Below are 18,371 nucleotides of genomic sequence, written 5' to 3' on the forward strand. Positions count from 1 at the left end.
GCTGTCAGCATCTTACCAAGAATCATGGCAGTTTTATTAAAAATAAGAAATTCACATTGGTTACATGACTGTTAACTAGAGACTTGATTTGGATTTCACTAGTTCTTCCATTCCTGCCTTTTTCTTCCAGGATCCATTCCAGGATACCATATGGCATTTACGGCATCCAGCGACTTTTTTTCCCCTTTTTTTAATGGTGACATCCACTTAATATCTCCAGTTCTTCCTCTTTGAAATAGTTTATATGTTGTCTTTGGGTAAAGAAAATTATTTGTTTGTGATGACATAACCCTGGAAAGCAGAAGTGACCTCTGACTCCAAAGTACCTAATACTCATAATAGGGGCTTCATTTATCGAGGGTTCGGTGAGAGCCCGTCACTCTGGGGGTGCCTCACACCTGGCACCCCACTGAAGCTGTACAGCCACTTGGCCTGTTAATGATTCCTTTCATTTTCGTTAAGGAAACTGAGGCCAGGGAGCTTGATACTTACCCAAATTTCAGTTGTGGATGGCCCTCAGCCAACGCTAACAATGTCATGGGGCACCAGCCTCCAGCGGGCACTCTGAGGTCATTCTCCTTCTCCTTACCACAGCCTCTAGCTAGTGAGAAGTGTCCTCTGTGCTTCCAAAAACAAAAGGAAAAAGCATAGGGAGATTAGCCAGAGCTGGCTTGGGAACCCAGGTCACTCTTCGGAATGGTGGCACTTCCCGCACTTGTAATTTGTGTGATTACAGTCCTTCAGTAGCCACCCCCTCTTGCCTTTAGCACACAGTCCTGCCCCCTCAGTGGGTCTGACTCCCGCCCTCCTCCATTCCTCTCCTTGAATTCTGTTCCAGCCACTCAGAAGGACCTGAGGCTGTGAGCTCTGTGCAGTCTGGTCAAACAGGCTGTAGCACCCACATGACCTTGAGCAGATCCCTGTCAGCTTTCTGAGATGCTCTTCTCGCAGGTTCTGTGAAATGGGAGCACGGCTGCCACTAAGTGCATTGGCGTGTACGTGTCTGGCCCAGTGCTGGAGCGAGCGGCTGGGCCTCGCGGGAGCCAGGGTGTGGAGGGGTGACGATGATGTTGGCCCTGGCTGCATCAGCTCAGGGCAGACACCGCCTCATCCAGAAAGCCTTCCCAGGGTCCGCGTGATCGCTGGATGCTTCCTTCTCTGTTCTCCCCAAGGACCCTGGGCAACTCTCTACATGGCAGTCATCACACTGTGTTATGATTATCAGCTTGTCATTCTCTACTCACTTGACTGGGCACTCATGGAGAGCAGGTGTCCTAGTCCCCCGGGTGTCCCCAGGGCCTAGCATGGGGCCTGACAGGTAGTTCTCGGGCCGTAAATGATGAGTGAACTAGGTCCACGTCCAAGTCTCCTAATGGGCAGTGAAGGCCTCCTCGCCCAGCCCTGGACGAGGGCGACTGTCTTGTCACAGGCGTTTGCCCACCGCTGCTGCTGTCCCCTCAGTATGCTCATTTGGAACCGACAGTGTGCTGACGGTGGGATTCTCCCTCTCTGGCACTTAAGCGATAACTGTGGCATTTATTTGAACAGAGATTTCCCATAATATACAGATCTACAATATTTCCTTCTGTCTTTATTAACATTTTCAAACACTTTTGCCCAGGACAGTCGTTCTAGACTTCGGCTGTACGTTTCCGAGGCTGGAATGAAAGATCATTTCACTAATGTGTTAGCTTCTGCTCGGAGACCTTGCAAATGAGGTTTTAAAACCTTTCATTCCAACGCAAACTTCTGATGCGATTCTGACATCATATAATCAGAGTCAAATATCTTGGTTGGGGGGGCGATTTAATCACTTCATATAAGCCATCATTTCTTTCCTTGATATGTATTCTCCCTGTTCTGTGTCCTTTGAATATTTTAAATTATGCTCATTGCTCAAAGAGCCCAGAATCGGGCACTTGTTTTGCCAAGCACTGCCCAAAGCCTGATCCGTCTGTGTTGTGCAAGAAATGTTCACTAGATGCAGTAGTTCTCCCGTGACTGGTGAAGCTGTTGTCAAATTTTAACAGTTACGGCCCTAACTCCCCTCCCCCATTGCTGAAATGCTTGTGCTCTTCTGCTGCCAAGAAAGTTTTTAATATGCATGGAGCGTAGAGTCTGGTATTGGAAGAGATCGGGTCACAGTTTGAATCAGAAGCAGCATATATTGCTGATATGTTACATTTTATAAATATAAACTGTAAAGTATATACATACACAGCTACTGTCATAATTTTATGTATCTGAGGGTTTATTCCTGCTCACCACGAAATCTACAGGGTCTTTCCCTGAAATACAGACTCCAGAGCAAGAGTGTGCATTTATTATTATTATTATTACTTTTATAGAGGTCTCTCAGCACTTCCAAAAATGCACATTCTACTCCCCGCTTATATGTTCCCAACCCGCGCCCGCCCCCCCCCGCCCCCCACCAGAGCACAGGAGACGTCTCTGTTGCCTTAGGAATAGCCAGATAGGCTTTCAGTGTAAGTATTTTCAAGAATGAGTTTCTGAGGGGCGCCTGGGTGGCTCAGTTGGTTAAGCGACTGCCTTCGGCTCAGGTCATGATCCTGGAGTCCTGGGATCGAGTCCCGCATCGGGCTCCCTGCTCGGCGGGGAGCCTGCTTCTCCCTCTGACCCTCCCCCTCTCATGCTCTCTGTCTCTCATTCTCTGTCTCGCAAAAAAAAAAAAAAAAAAAAAAAAAAATCTAAAAAAAAAACAAAAAAAGAATGAGCTTCTGAGTTAGCAGTATGAAATCTTTATGTGTTTTTCTGCAACCCTCTTGTTGCCATTTGAGAAGGAAATGTCTCTCCTCAAAGAAGGTGGCGGATACTGGCTCTTCTGCGCTCAAAATGGAGACGGGTCCATTCAGAAGAAGGCTCTTTCAGTTTAGTGTGTGAAATTGGGAAGCTAGCAAACAAACAGTTATTAGTACTTCCCTTTAACTTATTTCTGTTTTGGTAAATGTGGTTTCTGAGCTTTTCAGGAAGAGTCGACTTCTGCCTCCATTTTTGCAGACCACAAGCTGGCTTTCAGGAAATATGTGGCGCTTAGGTACTTTGTTGTAATTGGTTGCAGCTCATCATTAAATAAAATGGGTGGTTTGTGATCATGCCAGTCCTACTCATCAAAAATTTGTAAAGGGGCAGTAGGAAGAAGGATATAAATGTTTTCTGATGCTTAAATTTGGGAAGTGGTAGGAGTGAACACTGAAAATATTTCATTATGTTTTAGCAGGTAATAAGCTTTTTATTCTTAGATTACCCATCATTTTTGGTTTTTAACCCAAAGACTTTTTTTTTTTTTTAACCAGGATTCTCCTCTGAACCACAGCCAAAAATAAAAGGGGGGGGGGAAAGAAAAGGCCTGAATATTTTCTCCCATTTTCCCAAAGATGTGAATGTTAAGAACTTAGAAGTCTGAAATCTTATTCTGCTTATAAGCCACCACATTTGTCTGTTGTGGTTTCATGGATACTGGTAGAAGATGCAGGACTCCTGGTCAAAAGACTACTGATCATAGCAGAAGTAGTAGTCAGAGGATCAGATCCCTGACTCCTAGTTCCTACAGGCTAGTGCCCCATGGGCCGGCTGATACCTGCATGCGGAGTGTTAAAAGAGAGGAACCCAGAGCTTAGGAAACCCAGATCTTCTATGATGAGCAGTAAAGCCTGCTTTTTTCTCCACGGGGAGACCCAGTCTCTATCTCCCCAGGCTGTTTGCTCTACAGACATCCTTGGAAAGATAGTCTAGGAGAAAGGCAGCCAATGCCTCTGCTCAGTAGGAGTGCAGAACATGAGAAGCACATCAAGAATTGTCTCTCACCACATGGGTAGCTGGAACCATTCTAGATGTATAGGAGAGATGTTAATTTTATGTACCTGGATGCCTTAGGGCTTAATTCTCTCTGAGGGCTCAGGCTGAGAAAAACTGTGAGACCTTTGCTGGGGTCTGCCATTTCCAAAATGCCCAGTGTGTTAAATCAGAGATGAGAAAGAGAATCTCAGAAACGATATTTTCCTCTGCTGCTTTTTGGGAAAATATAAATAGTGTATCTAGAGCATTAAATACAGTTGACCCTCGAACACTCAGGTTTGAACTGCACAGGTCCACTTCGATGTCGGTTTTTTCAATACAGTACAGTAGTGTAAGTGTCCTTTCTCTTCATTACGATTTTCTTAAAAACATTTTTTCTAGCTTACTTTATTGTAAGGATACAGTACATAATGCAAATGTAACATACAAAATATAGGTGAATTGACTGTTATCGGTAAGGCTTCCGAAGTTCAACAGAAGGCAATTAGCAAGGGTTAAGTTTTGGGGGGAGTCAAAAGTTACATGTAGATTTTTGACTGCATGGGGATCAGTGTCCCTAATTCTCGCATTTTCAGGGGTCAACTGTAGTTAAAAAATTTCTGATCTTCATTACAGTAAAACCCCCAAAACAAACAAAGGACCCCACCAAATTCTGTAAAGGAGGAGGTGGTTTATATAAAGAAGCTTACGCTTACAATTTCTTGCCTTCAACAACAATTCGGGCAGTGTGCTTGTGGGAGACCCCTATGAGACATGTCATTATTGGACCTCTGTTGGCTGAGGTGAGAACTCATTTTAGGACTTTCTATTTACTTAACCACTTCTTGCCTCTTCCTCACTCTTTTCCAGTGGAGAAGCCTGTGAAACATTTCTAGTACCCAACCCAGCAGCTGTTCTGTTTGTTTTCCAAACTTTGTTTTGCCACGTAGGTCTCCTCTTTCATAGGACTTCCGATTCTCCACGTGACTTCTGATGCCTCCTCCCCACTGAGACTGTTTCCAGACTTGGGTTTTGCTCCCTCTTTTGAATATTCCACCTCACAAAGTTTTTGCCCGTGTGCGATCCTGAAATCCGAAGGAGAAGTGACTGGCTCAGGCTTCGGAGATGCTGTAGGGGGAAACCCAGGAAATTGAATATAGAAACTTAAGTCTCAGTGGGAAGTCTCAACGGTTATCTGGGTGAACTGGTCAGTGCTGGATCACATAGCACATCTGTATATTGAAGGACATCAAAAAGATCACAGAAAGCAAACAAAAATGGCTAATGTTGAGAACTTGACCCTGAACAAGGATTGCTGAGTCTGAGTCCCTGTTTTGGGACAGGATGGAGAAGGCCAAGTTAAGGGATAGGCTTAGACCTATAACACCTGCTATGCCAACAGTTCTTTCACTTTCCAAAAGGAGTGTTTTTCCTTTACAGAAAAGCAAATCACTTAAAAAAAAAAAAGATGTGAGGATTAAGTAGATAATAGCTATACAATTTATGATCTTTATTTTTAAAGAGCCTTATAAATATAGTCGCCATTGTTACTTTATCCTCATCCTGTAGCTGTCCTCCCTCTCTGCAGATGGATGGCCATCATTTAATCACTAGGCTATTTATGACCTGGAAGCGTTGATGGGGGTGTGGTAAAACATCTCATCTGTTGCCACCACCACCCTCCGAGCACCTTGAATAATTGCTGGGAGATGAAATGGCAATTGTTTGGCTAAGTGCGGTCTTAAATTCTCTGTCAGAGTTTCACTCACGCCTTCTTCTCCCTTCCTGATTAGGAAGACACCACTTAAGGTTCATTTTCTGACAAGGCATTGAGTGACTTTTGGTGCTGGCAAGACAGATCATTTGAGATTTATAGGTTTCTTTGCTTGGTTATGAAATAGGTTTTACGACTTCCACATGAATTGGCTGGATCGGGGGATTGTAAATAAATGGTTCAAAAAATAATGTTTTTTAAAATGTGAGCCCCTCTCCCCTTTACTGGTCAAAGGATAGGAGACCTTCTAGTGTACTAAATATCTATAAAGTCAGTAATGCAATATTTCATGTACTTGATTTGTAAAATCCAATTGTAGTGGTAGAATGGTTGTTCAGATGTTCATGGAAGACTTCATATGCCTAGCATTCTGCCTGGCTCTCTGAGGTCTGTGGAAGGAGTTAAAGACCTGATTTTACCCCAAAGGCAAGAAAGATCTCTGAAACCATCACAGAATAACTCCTGCCAACCTGCCCTCCTATTTCTTACTGGGCTGGGCCTTCAGAGATCTGTGCCTTAGACCAAAGGAGAAGCATTCGGGGAGGCAGGCCTGGAGCTGAGCTGAGGAAGGGACAGATTGGGGCTGGCAGAGGGGTTGGGGAGCCTGAGAGGTGAGGAGAGACCTGAGGCAGAGTGCGGGACCCATCAGGGAGCAGGCAGAGGACAGGTCGGGGAACGCACTCGTTCTTGGGGAGACGGATGGGGCAGCCTGGGTCTCAGGTGGCTGAGGGTGGCTGGTTGAGCCACTCGAGTTGGAGGACTTGGACTGGGGGCTGAGCCAGGAGACCACAGTGGAGACACAGGCACGAAGCAACGTGATGAGAAGGTAGAGAAGAGGACAGCCTGGGGGCTATTGGAAGCGAAAATGGACTGAATTTGATGTTAGTTCTGCTGCAGAGGAAAGAAGCAAAGGTAATGCTCAGGAATGGGGAAGGATAAGGAAGCTGCTCACGGAAACTGGTTTTAGCTGAAGAGGGTGAATTTGAGGTGAAGAGCATCTGGGTGTAGCAGCCATTGAATACATGTGTGTCGAAAATGTCGTTGAAGCGAGCAGCTTTCATCACTGTGCTTTTAAAGTAAGCTTCATATACCATAGTCACAAGCCTCTAGTTTGGAGATAATTAAAGAGTAATTTAATTCAGATCAGCATCTATTTATTGCCTTCTTTTTCATGGTTAGAGGCCCCTCCCTGAGTCTGTTCACTGACCTTTTTACGTTAGCTTTTTTTTTTTTTTAATTTGCAAATATTAGGGAATGTTAAGGTCCCCAAAGATTTTTGCTGTTCATGGGTTTCTCTCTTAAGTGCTGTCTTTGGTCTGCTCTAGAGGAATCTTGATTCCTAGGGGCAGTTTTTTCTGAGTTGTCCTGTGTGTATGACCAGATGAAACAGCTTTAAACACTGAAAGGCCATGTGTTGGGTTTTTGGATCGACAGGTCATGAGTTTGACTATAGATTCTGACACTTTCCTTATAAGCAGAGAACATGAGCACCTCAAAAGTCCAAGTAACTGGTCACGGCAGTTGGATTCTAGTGTCCTAATTAGTGAACTGATACGGTGCTAGGTTGGACAAGACTCGATCTTCTCCATGAACCTGGAGAAGTACAAGGCATCTCTCCTTTGGATTGTGGTTCTTGGGGCTACAGACCAGTGAGAACTCTGTCCTGTTCTAGTCATTGGGGGAGATAAGGAAGCTATCATCTTAGCCATTTAGGAATGGGGTGTCACGTATTTGGTGTTCTGTGGCCTTTATACTATTAACCCTGTCCTTCAAATTTCCATCTGCAGTCCCTGCCAGACGAGATCACCCATGGTCCAGTGGCTTAACACGCAGTCCCCAGCCACACCAAGCTGCAGCCCAGTGGTCACACCTTCTTCGCCCAAGCCACCGCCTTCTCCCCTCTCTCAGCCTGCCGCCATAGTGGACAAGCCGCTGGAAAGGTACGGGGTATGGAAAATGATGTCGAAGACAGGGGCAGCACACAGGCTTGATCAACCTGAGCAGCTTCTTGTGTTCCCCGCACAAAAGAGGCTTGCTCAGGTTCTCGCAGAAGTGCTGGCCTAGCAAGCCCTTCGTCCTGGGTGGTAGGCTGAAGTTCTTCTTGTCTTCACTGGCTTCTCCCCACTCCAGTGAGGTGGGGCACTTCCTTCTGCTTCAGTTTGCATCTGGCTAACACCATGGTCTCCCTCCTCCTCTGGTGTGCTCTTTCCCCAGAAGGGCACAGAGGGCATTTTGACAAGTGGTGAGAAGCTGAGCCTTGAAATGCCTTTTGGAGGCAGGCGGAGGGGGTCAAATAGCGAAGACCCAGCGCAGAACAACAAACTCCTTCCAGAGTGGTGTGGAAGGAGACTGTCCGCGTGGACAGGGGGATGTCCGCTGAGCACTGCCCCAAGTCACTCAGTGCGCGCGCCTCTCCCTTCACTGCCTCACCTTCTGTCTCAAGATACTGGTGCTTTCCTAATAGATGAATGCAGCGCTTAGGAGTAAACATACCCTGTGGCTCCGATAATGCTGAATGATGGGAAAAGGGCATCCCACCGGGCAGAGAGGAGAATTAGGTGATGAGGTTCAGTGAAAGCTTCTCAGAGAAGCTCCCAGAAGAAAGATTTGAATTTGAAACCCATCATTTACTTGAAAATCAAGTGCTGTAGATGTGCCCGATGTTCACTTCGCTGCTATTTGGTTGGTTGGTTGGTTGGTCGGTTTGTTTTTTGGAAGGAGTTTTCCCACTGGTGCTGTGTAAATGAGGTGTGGGAAGGGGTGGGGTTGGGGGGAGGTGAGGTTTCCCCTCCCGGTTTCTCACCTTTTAATTCATGTCTTTCATGTTCCCTTCTCAGCATTGTCAGTCGGAAGGCTCGAGCAGTGTATCCGTGTGAAGCAGAACACAGCTCAGAATTGTCTTTTGAAATAGGAGCAATTTTTGAGGATGGTAAGTGTCTGTGGGAGCTCTGTGGTAGCATATATTCTGTCCCCCCTCGGAATGTCTACAATCTGGAGTAAGCAGTCACTGGTTGTGGGCTTGTCAGGGGCACACGTCCATCCCTTGACCCTTTGGGCAGGAGAGAGCTGGCCCAGTTGGCTGCCGGGGGGCGTGGGGGGCGGCTATGGAATTCCACTTCTGCTTTCATCTTGATGATTCTCCAGCTCTTTGAACTCTTGTGAATCTTTGCTCAGGACATCCTTCTCCTGATGTAGAGAAGCCAGTGCCACTTGGAACTAAGAAATACTTCTAATTTGCATCCTTTGTTTTCTTCTCCCAGAGTCTCCAGCCAAGCCTCCTCTGTGTGTCAGGTTTGCCAGATCTGAGTTACAGAAGAGAACTCTTGTCAAAAAATTTTGGTTTATAGTTCCCATGCCATTCTTTTGCTTTACATGATCTTTGCTCATTTGAATAGTGTGTGAATCTCTGGATCTGGGTATTGACTTTGTACATTGAAGCAAGGGTGTGGATTTTATCCCAGTCTTTAATATTCACACACAAGCGTTTAGGAGCTTTGCCTGTCTTAGTATTTCATAGATTTCTCCTATGGTTCATTGTTTGTCTCTTTTCCCCCGTCTCCTGATTTCTTCCTTAACAGTCTTGCTCATTCTGAAATTCATGGGTTGCTGTGGAAACAGTGATGCATGTGGGTGGAGCTGCCCAAAAGAGTTCTGGGGAGGCAGTGAGGATCTTAGATGCTTGGAATGGAAAGGTGGGTTAGCCAGAATGTTTGGAATATATGGAATATATCAACACAACACCTAGTGGTATATTGTCAGTAATGCAGCGTTTGCTGGTGATTGTCTTTTAGAAAGCAATTTGCCTATTTATTTATATTTAGAGAAGGAGCGGGGAGGGACAGAGGGAAAAGGCGAGAGAAAATCTTAAGCAGCCTCCACGCCCAGTGGGGAGCCTGACGTGGGGCTTGATCTCACGGCCCTGAGATCATGACCTGAGCCAAAATCAAGAGTGAAATTAAGCATCAGACGCTTAACCGGCTGAGCCACCCAGGCGCCCCGCAAGTTGCCTCATTTAGAATAGATTTGTGTGTGTGATGTGTACTCTTGAGAGCCAGGAACTCCTGATAGTGTCAGAAAACAAACAACACTCCCGCCAGAACCCCACATAGAGCAGAATTATACTTTATGGAGAAATTTTATTTTTGGAGTAGAAGCAAGGTCATTCCTCTGTCACCATGACACACACACATGTGATTTTGCCAGGAGAGCATGGTAAAAAGTCTGCCCTACTCCAGGCCCTTCGCATGTTGGCCCACCACGTGGCAGGACAGAACACTGAGACATTTGAGAGGTGATGGTGAACGTTTACATTGTGTGGTGATGAGACCTGATTGGGAGCTTCTGAAACCCCTTAGGCTATATTGTTCGTCAGATGTTTACCTTGGTAGGAGGTGTATCTATTAGGATGCCTTTGGCTGCAAGAAACTGATACAACCGGCTATCAGTCGTGAAAATAGACTAGCTCCTACAGTGATTAAGTCTGGAAGGGTTGGCTAATTCACATTCTCAAAGACAACATCAAAATCACGGTAGAGCCATCTCTGCTGAGCCGTTCACAGCTTGTGGACAGGGGCTGGCTTCCGCGATGGGGACGAGATGGCTGCCAGTCCAGGCATCATAGCTATGCTAGACCCTCGCAGAGGGGGGTGCCTCATCCTTGTGTTTTTTTTTTGTTTGTTTTTCTTTTTTTTTAAGAAGGAGAAAACTTTTCCAGAACTTCTTCCTTCGTTTACCTGCCCTCACGTCTCAATAGTCAGAACAAGGTCAGATGCTCACTCCAAACCCATCACTGGCCAGGGCTTAGGGCAATCTGAACCACACTGGGCGCAGGGACCCCTCCTCTGGGCACACAGACACGTGAATGATGGTCAGGACCTCAACCAAATCCAGTTTCTGCCATCATGGGTAACAGGGGAAAGGCTAACAGATGTCAGACACGAGAGACTGACTGCTGTACCTCTGAAGTCCCCCCCCCCCCCCCACACGCACGCACGCACACACACGTACCAGTATCTCACTGTGTTCAGGAAGAGGAGAGTGATGAGAGCAGGTAACTATGGATTATCAACCCTGCAGTTATTTTGCTTAAGATCAGATTGGCTTTTCTGCTTTCTCTGTGCCTTTGGACGAGTTAAGTTCTCTCTGGATCAGATTCTCCATCCTAGTCTTCACGGATGTCTACAAGAGTGATGCGGTGTCAGAGCAGCATCTTGGGCCACGGGTGTGGGTAGGGCTTTGAGAACAGCGCAGACGTCCGTGGAGGATGGGGCCGAGCAGGGAGCCACACTTGGCGCCCTGTGGGGCGCCGGGGACCCGCTCCGTTCTGAGCCAAGGTCTGTGTCCCTCCGACTCGGTGCTCTGTAGTGCTGTGTCCAGCTCTGGCTGGGTCCCTGGCACAGTGGTTCCTCAGTCTCTCCCTCAGGCCGGCTGCCCCCTTCTCCTACACAAGTATGTTAGCGTCTTATTTTATGTGAGCTCCTTGTCCTGCGCGTGCCCTCCTGCAGTGACGGCACAGAGAAGCACGGCGGACACAGAGGAATGCATTCAGAACGTACACCGTGACCCTCGCGGTGTCTTTGGGCTAGTTCTTAAAGGGTACGGAAAGTGAAAGGCCCTTAAACAGGATTTATTCTTTTTAGTCTGCACCTTCATCTCTGTGCATAATTGATCTCTTAGCAGAAAATGCATAATTTGTTGTGTGCTTGCTTAGGAAGTGTAGTGAAGCTCTTCCTTGAATGGTTTGGGGTCTTCCTCTCCGGGGACCGACACAGAGTAGGACAGAAGGGCAGCTCGTCCGGCCTCAACTTCTGTGGAGCGAGGCAGGGCTCCGGGTGGCCGCTGTGACAGCACCAGCCGCAGGAATGTGGCCAGGACCACCTCTTTTCTGCACACCGGCAATACTTTGGCCTCTAAAATGTCCGAGACCTTTTCCCTGTGTTCGCTTGTCCACTGGAGCCTTACCGGCTATCATAAATGCTCTTGCAGTATAATCGCCTTTTGTACCTCATATGGGCAGCAAAGAAAATTGGTTTATGGCATTCAGTGGCCTTTGGTAAAGACAAAATCCAGGTCAAAGTGGCCCGTGGGCCGCATCATCAGTAGTTATGTGGTTTGTAATATATACAACAGTGAGAAACCCTAAAGCAGAGTGTGGAAGAGAAAGGGATCTTTAGTAATGAAGTAGCTTGATAGCTGTTCCTTGCTCTTTTGCTCTTACCGTGTGGACCTGGACGTAAGTTATGAGTTTAAATTGTAGGCTGAAGATTGATCTGTATTGTAGACACATGAATGCTTAGCGGTTGTTTAGGGGCAGTGTCTCCCATATCCCCCAGGGAGGGCCGTGTTTGTAAAGTCTCAGGGCAGCTTATATTCCTGTGACTGCCGTATGGACCTTCCCTTCTCTCCGGGCCCGGGGAACTCCAGAAGCACATTTGCCTGGTGACCAGTCAGTCCTGCTCTCTTTCCAGATAGGCAGCTTTTCGGTTGGCAGACCCTCCTGTCATACTGGGGAGTGGTGTCCCTCCATAGGCTGCCAGGCACAAAGAGGGGGGCCCTCTGGTGGGAGGATTTCCGGGAGCTGGCCATCTCTCAGCAGCGACCCCCCGACTTTGTTCATTTCCATGTGGATATGTGGCTGAGCCGATGCCTTGGGGAGCAGGTGTGGCCCAGATTAATCTTTTAAAACTCCTGGTGATTCATTTTTAAAGATCTCGAATATATAAAGAGTAATCCTTGCAAAACAATTTAGCATTATCTTGGCAGGTTGAATCTGTACAGACCCCACAACCCAACAATTGTACTCCTGTACTCTAACAATTGTACCTGTGGGAATCCTTACATGTTAAGTAAAAAAAAAAAAAAAAAAAAGTGAGTGCCAGAAGGCTGTATGTAATGTGGTTCTGGCTAAGCTCTGAAATAAGCAAAATAAATAGCATATTATTTAGAGATCTGTACACGTGCGATGAAACTGTGATTTAAACCTAGCTGGGGTAAGAGGATGAGAAATAGAACATTCAAGCTACTGGTCACCTCGAGGTGGTAGGGGCATTAGGTGAGCTAAGCAGAGGAACCAACCCAGGACGAGGCCCCCGTATCGGTCATGCGCTGGTGGCTTCCCAGTATTCACTGTATTATGGTGATGCGTCATAATACTTGAATATTTGTCATATATATTGTTTTTATTATGCTAAAAAAAAAAACCCACCCAAACTGGAACTGAGTCCATATTCGGTTCTGGAGAAAGCTTCTTGCAAGTTATTCTTGCCGCTGGCTCCTGTGCTCCTGTTGTTATAGGACGGTAAATGAGGAGGACGTGGGAAAAGCACAGTGAGATTTCACCTCATACCCATTAGGATGACTGTTCTCAAAAACACAGAAGAGAGCAAGCACTGGCAAGGATGTGGAGAAATCGGAACCCTTGTGCGTTGCCGGTAGGAATGTAAAATGGTGCACATAGCTGCGGGAAGATGGAATGGAAGTTCCTCAGACAGATGAATCACAGAGTTACCATCCAGTCCAGCAATTCCACTTCTGGATATACACACAGAAGATTTGAAAGCAGGGACTCAAACAGGTGTTTGGACACCCGTGTTCACAGCTGCATTTGCACGGTAGCCAAAAGGGAAACACCTGAATGTTCCTTAACGGATGAGCGGATAAACAAAATGTGGTAGATATACGTATAATGGAATATTCGGCTGTGAAAGGAATGAAATTCTGAGACATGCTCCAAAGTGGGTGAATCTTGAAGGTATTAAGTTAAGGGAAACAAGCCAGCCACAAAAGGCCAAATTGTGTATAATTCCACTTATATGAAATATCTGTAACAGGCAAATTCATAAAGACAAAGTAGCATGCAGGGTCCCAGGAGCCCAGGGAGGGGGCTGGGGAGTTAGTGTTTAAGGAACACCGAGTTTCAGTTTGGGAACGGGTAAGAGCTCTGGGGATGGAGATGGTGCTGGTGGTTAGACAACACTGTGACTATTCTGAATTGCATGCTTCCAAATGATCAAAATGGTAAATTTTAGGTTATATATACATTATAACGTAAAAGCAGTTGTCCTAGAGCGCGTTGGTGTAACTGTCATCACATACTTACCGGGTTCTTCAGGCTGTGTGGCTTGCTAAGCGGCAGGACAGGGTGTGTAGCTTGGGCCCTTTCTCGCCCCCGGCGCTTGCGGAGGAGGACCTTGCTGTGTCACCTCTGCGGCATGGGAGTCTGTAAGGAGCAGCTGGCTGCCTCCGCACAGCCTCTCGGTGTGGGGAGCAAGCTCCTGACCTGTGGCCCACGGGATTGTGGCCGGCGGTAGCCCAACGTCAGGGAACTGGCTACCTCCCAAAGACCCCACCTCCTAATCCCATCCCATGGGGAGTCGGGGTTTCAGTGTATGAATTCTGGGAGGACACACACATGCAGTTCCTCACAGCTGTCTTGCTGCGTGCCCTGGCCTTCCCGCAGCATGAGGCGGGCAGGGGCTCCGCGGCTGACACTGACAGGTAGGGTACGGTCTACAGGGACGGGCACCCGCACACATTTACTTCCCTGCATTGCACGGGGCATGGACCTGGTGGATGCCTGGCATCACACTTCATGTAAATTGTCTCATTTTAGTCTTTGCAGCAACTTCAAATGAGTTACTGCTTCCCCTCTTCAAAATGAGGAGCGTGGTAGTCAGAGGCGCTGAAGTAAATCATCCAGGGTTGCCCAGTCATGAAGGAGCCAGCGTTCCAGCCAGGACCTCATTTCTCTTATACTCACTGCCTCTTGGAGTCAGAATCTTCCCCCAAAATGAGGCCGTTATTTCCGAAACTGCCTGCATTAGGGTTCTCCAGAGAAACAGACACATGGGATATGCCTGTCAGTGAATGAATCGTTTTCCATAGATAGCTATTGGCTCATGCGGTTGTGGGAAATGCACAACCTGCAGGGTAGGCTGGTGGGCTGGAGACCCAGGGAGGCATTGCAGTCCGTGTCCAAAGGCAGTGCAAGGGCAGGGTTCCCTCTTCTTTGAGGGAGCCCACTCTTTGTTCCATTAATGCCTTCAACTTATTAGGCGAGGCCCACCTGTATCCTGGACGTGCTTTACTCAGAGTCTACTGATTTCCCTGTTCATTACATCTAAACATCTAGAATAACACGTGGGTACCATGGCCTCACCAAGTTAACACATGAAACTACCACTCTGCCATTGGAGGAAGCGGTTTGATCGGCCAAGTATAGCAGGGAGCCTAGGATGGGTCTTTTGGGATTTGATGCTCCCAGGAGGGACTGGGTCATCACAGAGGTGGTGAGACCCTCACAGGCCTCATCTGTAACCTCTGAGCCACCTTCCCGGGCCTGGGGAGCCCAGCTATGGGTGCTTGGCCCTCCTCCATCCCATTCCCAGGCCTTGGCCATTTCCAAGCTCTTGGATACTGCAAGAGTCTCCTCAGTCCCCTCTCTACGTTGGTGACCCTTCTCTCCTGCCCTTTGGAGAGATGAGGGCTGCAGAAGAAGCAGATGAGGTGTGGAGAAGCCCCCTGGTCTGCGAGAGGATTGGTGCAGGATTCTCGACCTCGCCTGGTTTCCCACATCAGGCCTCCTTCACCTCCAGCTTCATGGGGAACTGCCTTTCTTTTTCTTCTGCTCAGCCTGTGTCTATTAATACCTACTCTGTGTGGGAGTGGGCGTTTGTGGTGTATAAAGAAACAATGAGCACCTCCAAGGTGTTCTTCCATGAGCTACTTTACAGACTCCTTGTAGCAGTCGTCTAGGCTAAGTGCTGGTAGCCCCACCTTGCAGGAGAGGAGGCTGCGTGGGGCCCTGAGGGTTCAGTAGCTCCCGGTGCACCTGGCTGGCACCCGCCAGCTGGGAGTCTCCCTTCCAGGCTCTCTGTCCTGAGCCTGGGGCCCCTTTCCACGGAGGCCCCCAAGTTGCACAACCTCTGGGAGCCTTTCCCATGGAATCCAGTCCCCTTCCCCTGACAGCGGCTTCTGCTGACATTGCCAGCTTGGGGGATTTGGAATAAGGGAGAGCCTTTAAAAATCCTGCTCTGAGGACCAGTTTCAGGCTAGAAATCAGTGAGGGAGCAAAGAAGGTGACTGGCTGCCAGACCGCCTGGAAAGCATATACCTCGTTCATTTGATTATTCATTCATTTTTTTTTTTCTTAAAGATTTTATTTATTTATTTGACACGGAGAGAGAGAGAGAGAAGGGATCACAAGTAGGCAGAGCGGCATGCAGAGGGAGAGGGAGAAGCTGGCTCCCCACTGAGCAGGGAGCCCGATGCGGGGCTCGATCCCAGGACCCTGAGATCATGACCTGAGCCAAAGGCAGATGCTTAATGACTGAGCCACCCAGGCGCCCCGATTATTCATTCTTTAAACAAATCCTCATGTGCCGGGCACGGTGCTGGGGGTGCAGGGTCCCTGTGTCATGGTAGAACCTAGACTAGAGAGGGAGAGTCATAGTCAACCTCCCGCCCTCCCTCTCTGTCTCTCTGTCTCCCTCTCTCTCTCTCTGTCTCTCTGTCTCTCTCTCTCTCTCTCACACACACACACACACACACACACACACACACGGACCATGTACAGTGTATTACTGGGGCTCTGACCTAGTCTGGAGCCGCTAGGACAGTCTCGGAGGGAGGGACACCTCAGCTGCTCCCTGTAGGGTGAGGAGGCGTCCTCCAGGCCTAGGTGGGGAGAGGAGCATCTGAGCCGAGGGAGCAGCCGTGTGGAGGTCACACTGTGGGCTGCCACACATTAGTGGGTGATGAACTCCATTTGCTGAGCTGCGGTCAGCGTTTCAGAAGAGAGTAAAGAGTGCATGGCGCACAGCGAGGGAAGTACTGTTTTGGAAGCTTTTGTGTGGTGGGCACATGTCTGTGTGTACGGGTTTCTGATACATAGTAGTTGTTCTGGGGGGGATTGCAGCTGCACGGCTCAGCCAGCTCCGGGCAGGTCTGCAGGTGGGAGGGGGGTCCCCCGCCTCCCCTCCCCTTCCCTCCCCTCTCTCCACACAGCTGCCGCTTCGCTCCTGGCCCTGGTCGAGGCCTGAGTGGCGGCTTGCCCACAGTTGGGGGTTAAGTGCTTCTGTATTTTACTTCCAAACCCTGGTGACAAGTGCTTGGACTCTGTGCCCTTTGCTGTCCAGCCTGCAGTGCTTCTCTTCTGTATCTGCCATGGATATTCCTGGACATGAGCAGTTTGCCAGGCACTGCGCCCAGGTATGTGCGGCCTATGCCCTGCCCTCAGGAGCACCCCATTCTGTGTGGCAGACAGGTGCCCAGACGAGGCCTGAGAAGTGCTGAGAATGGTCGAGGGCGTCTGCCCAGAGGTCAGGACATTAGAGGTCTCTGAGAGCAAGACCACCTGGTGGAGAGGTGGGGGGGAAGGCGCTCGAGGTGGAAGGCACCGCGCTGGTGGGGAGTCGGAGGGGAGGCTGCGGGTTTGGGCAGGACCGGGTATCTGCGCACCCGACCAGGAGAAGCTGGGGTCTGTTCCTGTACATGCCAGCAAAGGTGATCAGCTCTGTGTTCTAGAGAGTTCACTGAGCTCCTTTGTGCATGGTGGATTGGAAGGAGCCAGACGAGAAGCTGGGGGACCGGTTAGGAGGCTGCTGCAGGAGGAATGATGGGGGCTGTAGTGGCCGAGGGGCAGATCCTATAAATATCGCTTGTGCAGATTTGTAACCAGACAGCCCAGCCGTGGGCCCCCTTCTCTTCTGGTCGAGCCTTTAAGATACACAGCGGTGCAGTGAATTCCACAGGAAGCAAGGGCTTGGGGGCATTTTGCTAAAAAGTGATTTCTCTTTTCAGTGCAAACCTCAAGGGAACCTGGCTGGCTAGAAGGGACCCTGAATGGCAAGAGGGGGCTGATCCCACAGAATTACGTCAAGCTGCTCTAGTGTCTGGCCGGTGAGGCCCCACGTGGACCTTGGCACCTGGGAACGTGCCTTCTCCCTCCAGGACGGAACCCACAGCCACCTGGACACAGGAACTACATATCACCGATGGGCACTCCAGGGGCAGGGAGGGGGGCCTACGGCCAGAGGCGGGGGCAGAGGACGTACCGCACGGGAACTGCATCGATCTGTGGAGCGGGAGAAGAGCATCAGCGTTAACAGGATGGACTTTTCATATGTCAAGCCTCGGGACTTCGGACTGTGAGTTTTTAATTATCCAGTCCTCGGCCTGCTCAGCCTCCCCCGCTGGTGACGGCTCCACCGGGCAGCCCCCTGGGCACCTGCTGCTGAGATTTTAAAGGGAACTGTACTTACTCACGGTGGTGTTTGCAGGCTGTGCTCTTGGCTGTGGTTGATGGGGTGTGGAGGGGGCTGCTCCTGGCAGGCGGGGGACGGGTCCAAACCCAGAGGGCAGTGGAGAGATGCTCCTTCCTAGACGGCCACCCCGGGCCCACCCTCCCTCTACTTAGAGCCCACTGGCGTATTTATAACCGGCTTCTCGTTGGTGCTTCTCCCCGTGTGCTGTTTCCCAAACGCCACCTTTTCGCCCCAAGCTCTCTGTAAATGAAATAAAACGTAATTTACTATTTGATTTGTGTGTCATAATGTGGGGAAGAGATCGTGGAATGCATTCCCCCTGTAACGTTTTATGCTTTGGCACCCGGTGCGTAGAAATTCCCTCTCCTGTGTTGCTGGCACACGCCCACGGGTAGAATTTAGTAACAAGGAGCCTTGCTTATCCACAGCAGGCCGTGTTCCTGACGGCAGCAGCCTTCTCTGGTGTGTGAACTGCTGGAGGGCCACGTCCGGCCCCCTGAACACGCCTTGCCCCCCGAGGCGTGTGTGACTCCTGAGCA

At 49.0% G+C, this 18,371-nt stretch overlaps 1 protein-coding gene across 7 annotated transcripts in view; it reads left to right on the forward strand.

Moving 5' to 3' along the window:
• The window catches only part of ARHGAP10 (Rho GTPase activating protein 10), a 316,951-nt gene extending 298,845 nt beyond the window's left edge, over window positions 1-18,106 (forward strand). For 4 of the 7 annotated variants that reach the window (XM_054508715.2, XM_045880329.3, XM_045880330.3 and 1 more), the window contains 3 exons: window positions 7,357-7,509; window positions 8,407-8,498; window positions 17,369-18,106. In XM_054508715.2, the coding sequence (XP_054364690.1) occupies window positions 7,357-7,509; window positions 8,407-8,498; window positions 17,369-17,457 (334 nt within the window). In that variant the 3' untranslated portion in view covers window positions 17,458-18,106. Of the gene's footprint in view, window positions 1-7,356; window positions 7,510-8,406; window positions 8,499-17,368 lie in introns of those variants that run through there. The other 3 variants (XR_010409583.1, XR_010409585.1, XR_010409584.1) reach the window with 3 other exon arrangements.
• The last annotated feature ends 265 nt before the right edge of the window (window positions 18,107-18,371 follow it).

The sequence above is a fragment of the Mirounga angustirostris genome, unplaced genomic scaffold, assembly GCF_029215605.1.
Source record: "Mirounga angustirostris isolate CCGP_5_RB_7025 unplaced genomic scaffold, mMirAng1.0.hap1 SCAF_2, whole genome shotgun sequence".
Classification (NCBI taxonomy): Eukaryota; Metazoa; Chordata; class Mammalia; order Carnivora; family Phocidae; genus Mirounga; species Mirounga angustirostris.